Below are 5,981 nucleotides of genomic sequence, written 5' to 3' on the forward strand. Positions count from 1 at the left end.
CAGCTTGGGTGGTAAAGACAGCCTTATTTCTTTTTCAGTGTTCTTACGTCCTTTTACAATGCTGAGGATGAATCAAATCTCCTTTTGCCTAAATTACCAGCGCTACCAAAAAAGTAAGCATTGTACTAGTAAGTCTGAGAAGATACAGTTTGTTTGTTGTCTTTGGTTATTAATCTCTAATGAATACAGATGCTTTGGATTAGAAGTTTGTTCACTGTTACTGAGAATAATTATTCTATTTTCAGTTACAGTACTACTGCAAAAATTTTCAGGTAAGACATTGGCATTTTATCTTTCTTCTGTTTATTTTGTTTTCTGGTATTGAGACAAGCTATGTAAACCCTAATCATACGTTTTGTATTTTCAGTGAAGAAAAGTCAGATGAGATTATGAAGCTTCTGGGCGATGTAAGGTAAATTCTGTATGTGGGTTGTGGGGTTGTTTTGTTGTTGGGGTTTTTTATTTACAGCTATAAAATAATGAATACAGTGGGTTTACTTTTAAGTTATTCATAATCTGTTTTTAAGGGTCCTGGAGAAAGGATATGGAATGTCTCTTTGTTTTCATGTACAAAAGTGTAGTTCAAAGAATATATTAAAGCCTCCATCAGTTTACACTTTCCCTCTTCAATTTAGAGGGATTACAAGGCACTTTATCAGCAGCTGCTATGGGTGTCATATATTCTTTCCCTTAAGAGAAGTTTCTTGGGCTGCATTTGAAGGCTATGTTATGTTACTAAAGCGGGTCTCGGAGGCATTCGTAAATTTGTGTTACAGATGGGAAATGAGTTTGCATGAGTGTGGCAAAGTTAAAATTAGCTCTGAAATCAGCTGTATTACGGTTACTTTAAGGTAAATACAGGAAATACAGGAGCAGCTGGAGGAAGTGTAGTTTAGCAGAATGAGACTGGTTTTGTGGTGTGCTTGTGGTGCATTTTTGAGGAGTACCTTGGTTTTCCATTTGCATTTTTCACTGTTTCTTACAGTTTCACCACTAAGGATCGTCCTCCTTATTTAAAAAAAAAAAAAAGGCATCTCTGTCTATCGCCAGTTATTCCTTAAGACTTGATACCTCTTCTTATAGTAGGACTTCCTTGCTAAAGGGAGCCGTGGTCACTGTCTGTAGTGCAGGTGCTTCATCCATTCAATTAATTAAACCAAAAGTTTTTGTTAAGTTCTGTCTTGGCCATAATGAAAATATTCTCCTTTAACATATATTCAGGTGTGTAACCGGCAGAAGTTGCAGTTAATTTTCTTGTATTTATAAGGGGGCTTGTAAAACATTTTTATTTTTTGTGTTGGAGAGCGTTACCACTCACTGTAATTCCTACTCACTGTTGAAGTTTATGGGCATATGACAGGAATAGACAACCTCCCTGTCTAAGTTTTAATGTTTTAAGCATAGACAAAAAGGTCACAGAGAAGCTTTTTACTAAGTCACTGTAGCAAGTTGGTTTTAGTAACTGAGCAAAACATAAATCTGTCTGTCCCAGGCTCTATTATTTGAACCGCGTTTCTGTTTCTGCTGCTGTTGCGTGTGCCTGTTCTTTGCTGCTGCAGTCATTTCAAACCTTAATTGTCTTTGCAATTTTGCTGAGGAGTGTCACTGAGTGAGTGCAACGAACTTATGTTGCGTGTAGTTAGGATGAACTCCTGGAAATACAAAAGTAGCTTTGTAAGAATGCTTTGCAACCTGTACTGATAGGTGGGCTGTTGCTAGAAACTGCTACTTTTTTTTCTTTTGGAAGATAGAAAGTTAGTGAAGAAGGACTTGTTTGCCTATATTGTTTTGGGGTTTTTTACCCCCTAGTCTACTAGTTAATTTAGTAGTTGCTACTCATTCTGTAAATGTGAGAGGCAGGTCTTATCAATGACATCCAAACTTGTTTTGTTTTTAAATTTCTTTACATTAGCACAATGTTTCTCTTTGTTCAGAGATTCTTTAGAGGATCTTTAGTAAAGGGATGAAATTTAAGTGTAAAGAATTATGTTTGTATGCATTATAATTTGTTTCAGTATGCTCATCAACACATTCTTCTATTTTTATAGGCTTAATGCTCTTGTCCTTGGTGGCAGCTGTGGATTTATTGAGATTTATGCTTATGGAATGTTCAAGATTGCTACAGTAACTGGGGTATGTTCCATTCGTTTCTGTATTTGTGTTTCATAATACACCAAGCTACAGCTGAAATGAATGAAAAAAAACCCACGTGTGTGTGCTTACATATAAGTGAAAAAAGGTTGCTGAGTTTTAAAGAAAGGAATAGTTGTTTCTCTTGATTGGGTTGTGTGCTATTGTTGGAACGACATTCTATCTCTGGTGGTTTTAACATCTTGTTTTAAATAAAACGAAGTTCAACGTTAATCCACAGTAATGAGTGCTTTTGCTCCTGAACAGTAACTGAAAATTCCACTTTGTTTTTACATGTTGTTGACCACAGTTGTCTTTGTATGTGTTAGAGCAGTGAATTCATCTTAGAGGAAATGCAATATTTCATTAACTTTTAAACTGGAATCCTTCAGGTGGCGGGTTCTTGTCGTGGACTATGTTTGTCCAGTGATTTGAAGTCACTGTCAGTTATTACAGAGATACGAGACTCTTCAGACAGCGAAGCTGAGATAACATATTTTCAGGCAAGTAAAGTAATTTTAAAATGTTCTTTACAAGTAAAACTGCTTTTCTAATTGCTTCCTGGTAGCTTTATTGCTTTCCCATTATTTGCAGAAAAAACCCCACCAAACTACTATTTCCAGCCTTTCTGAAATTCACAATTTAGCTTTTGGATTTATCATGTTAACATGCAGTTTCACCAGTGAGCCTGATGCTGATGATCTGAGACATTCTTTTAAAATATTAGTTTAAATTAGACATTCATTTATTCAGTTACTGCTACTCAGATTTTCTTCATTCTGCATACAAAGGCATAGCAGCAGTTCTATTGATTATCCAGTCTACCCAGAGTAGTCATCCTTGAAACTATTACTCTTAGAACTCCAAAATGATGAACCTTATCAGGAGTTTTTTATGGATGTATTAAAAGTATTTATTGCCCCTTTGAATGAAATGCATTTCTCTCTTAAAATGAACTGTAGGAAATGAGAAATGTCAGTTTTTCTTCTGGTTCTCCCAATCTGTTTTTTAATTTCTGTAATCTAAAATTTCTTGAAAGACAAATCATCATCTGTGAACCGTTGTTTGTTTCATTTGTTATAGTTGGACACTAGTCTGTTATCAAGTTACTTACCTGAAGTAACTCGAATGGCCCGGAAATTTACTCACATTTCAACTCTGTTACAGGTACAGTTGTATTACAACATCCTTTAAGTATCACAGTTCCTACCAGCTTCAATATTCTTAATATAAGTAAAATAAATGTTTTCTAGTGCGAAGCTTAAGTTGGTTTTCAGTAAATGTAGAGCTCTAACTTGGAATTTGATAATAAATGTTATATAATATCTACAGTATAGTTTCACTTGGTATTGTAACATCCAGTTCTTGCATGTGTATTGAAGGGGGGAGAAAGGGAATAACACTGATGTCTCTGTCTGTGTTACAGTATATAAAGTTGTCATTGACATGCATGTGTGAAGCGTGGGAAGAAATACTGATGCAGATGGACTCACGACTAACAAAGTTTGTCCAGGTACTGTGGCTAGAAGTTAATTGAATCAAATAATTTCTTTATTTTTGTAGAACCAGATTATTGGTGGTGGCAAACTGCTTAGAATTTTTACTGGGTAATACAACTGAAAATAACTTAAAATACTAGAAAATCTCCAGAGATCAATAGTCTGATTCCAGCATTCAAGGATGAGGGGCGAGTTTTCCGATATACTTTAATTGAAGTGTTTGTGAGACTATTTGATAGCCTGGATTTAATCTCTTCACCAATCTATTTCAATCATTTTGACTGACAGGAAAAGAATACAACCACTTCTGTTCAGGATGAGTTTATGCAGCTGTTGTTATGGGGCAAAGCAAGGTAGTTCCTGTTGTCTTATCTGAGTATGCATTTGCATTTGATACTGAAATAGAAAATGAATGCCTATTTGGTTTTCTCCCCCGCCCTCTACAGTCTGGAGCTTCAGGCATTACTAATGAATCAACTGACAGTAAAGGTATGTTAATATTTAACATTTAAAAAATATTTCAATATATTTTAATCACTATTCTGTTAAGTTAACAGAACATGAACTGTGTGTTCGTGTTTCTTTTTTAACAGGGCTTAAAAAAACTTGGTCAGTCCATAGAGTCTTCCTATTCCAGTATACAAAAGTTGGTCATAAGTCATTTGCAGAGGTAAGTCACAGAATATCCAATAAATTATAGCTAAAATCTGCTTTGCTAAAAAACAGTATGCATATTGGTGGTTCTTTTATGTAGGTGTGCTGGTGCAGAGACCATGATTGTAACAAAATGTACTGTTTTACTTTTGGGTAATGGAGAGCTACTGAAGTATTTTGAACAATCTTTATGACACTTCACCTGTATATCACTGCTTGATGTGCTTATAGAACATGTGCAAAATAATTCATGCCATCTTTGTGTGGTGGCTAAAATCATCAGGACAGTATTTGCTTTTCTGTGAAGTGGTACTTTAACCCTTATGTGCCAGACCACCACTCTCTGCAAAGCTCTCCTCTTTGCACAGTAAATGATGAAAATATAGCATGGAGTGATGTGGTGAATTTCCAAAGGGTGCTAAAAGGTGATTATTCTGTGTTCTGCCTTCCTAGTGGCTCTGAGGCACTGCTATACCATTTGAGTGAACTGAAAGGAATGGCTTTATGGAAACAAAAATATGAGTCTCTGGGATTGGATGCATCTGGAATTGAAGGTACAGTAGTACGTGTGCTACTTACCCACTCTGATTTCACTTTTGAAAGCTTAATAATAATGGTTAGCTCTTCTTGCAGAGGCTATCACTGCTGTTGGTTCTTTCATCCTGAAAGCAAATGAGCTGCTTCAGTAAGTATAATGTCTGGAGAGTTTATAAAACATGCCTATTGAGCCTTGTATCAATGGAAAAGCATGTGGCTGGGAATAGAGGAGGTTGGGAGAGCAAAGCTTCTCTGTTGGTGGTGAGCTTTTATCTTGCCTCACTGCATCTCAGAGATTCACACCCCAAGGCTAGTCTCACTTGGAAGGTTGTACTGGGCATTTAAAAAAGAAATCAGATAGTGTTTGCAGGCCTTTCTGCAGTAAAGATGGGACGTAAGCCTGGAGTGCCTTATGACATTTGGTAATTTCTTTTCTTGTTTCTTGCTCAGAGTTATCGACAGTAGTATGAAAAACTTCAAAGCATTTTTTCGATGGCTGTATGTTGGTAAGCCTGATGACACAGTAAGCATCAAGTGTCTGTTTTGTATTGTAAGCATTGAAATGTTGGCAAGTAATTAAACCAGTCTTAGTTATGATCATCTGTTTATTTCTATCATAGAAAATTTCTTAATGTCTAAAAGGTTACAGTTAAATAATTATAATATTACATATTACATAGCTTACAAATTGGATGGTTCTCGATTAAACTTTGTGTGTGTACAGTGGGTATTAAGTATATACTTACACTGTTACGATGCTCCAGACTGTTGTCTGCTTCATGAGCAGTCTGCTGGTCTTGACTTGGAGAAATTAAAGTAGTATTTAGTTTACAGCATATTTGAAGTATAGTCTAACTCTCCTTACTCTGTCATTTGCTGTTTTCTCCTGTGGAGATATAGATAGCTGTAAGGTTATGCATAACATGTGAACAGTCTCTGAATGTCTGCATACACTTAATAGCCACCTCCAATTGTAGCTGGGTAGCTGCAGACAAGATGTTAGCAGAAATTGCTGTATGTTAGCAGAAATTGCTGTATGTTAGCCTGCTTATTCTTGTCAAGTGGTTATGAATAGGTTTATAATTTTTAATTCATCTTTTTAGAACCACTTTATAAAAAACTAAGCCGTCTTACCAGATACTGTAAAAGCACCAGGAATGC

At 35.9% G+C, this 5,981-nt stretch overlaps 1 protein-coding gene across 1 annotated transcript in view; it reads left to right on the top strand.

The window, feature by feature from the left end:
• Nucleotides 1-5,981, top strand: part of ANAPC4 (anaphase promoting complex subunit 4) — a gene marked incomplete at its 3' end in the record, with an annotated part of 16,433 nt that overhangs the window by 2,410 nt on the left and 8,042 nt on the right. Inside the window, exons 3-15 of the mRNA XM_010022050.1 lie at nt 39-113; nt 246-272; nt 368-412; nt 2,049-2,133; nt 2,523-2,633; nt 3,214-3,297; nt 3,557-3,643; nt 3,918-3,982; nt 4,076-4,118; nt 4,223-4,299; nt 4,737-4,837; nt 4,917-4,968; nt 5,271-5,326. Coding sequence (XP_010020352.1) covers nt 39-113; nt 246-272; nt 368-412; nt 2,049-2,133; nt 2,523-2,633; nt 3,214-3,297; nt 3,557-3,643; nt 3,918-3,982; nt 4,076-4,118; nt 4,223-4,299; nt 4,737-4,837; nt 4,917-4,968; nt 5,271-5,326 — 908 coding nt within the window. The remainder of the gene's footprint in view (nt 1-38; nt 114-245; nt 273-367; nt 413-2,048; nt 2,134-2,522; nt 2,634-3,213; nt 3,298-3,556; nt 3,644-3,917; nt 3,983-4,075; nt 4,119-4,222; nt 4,300-4,736; nt 4,838-4,916; nt 4,969-5,270; nt 5,327-5,981) is intronic.

This window comes from Nestor notabilis, unplaced genomic scaffold (genome assembly GCF_000696875.1).
Source record: "Nestor notabilis isolate BGI_N333 unplaced genomic scaffold, ASM69687v1 scaffold28369, whole genome shotgun sequence".
Lineage (NCBI taxonomy): Eukaryota > Metazoa > Chordata > Aves > Psittaciformes > Psittacidae > Nestor > Nestor notabilis.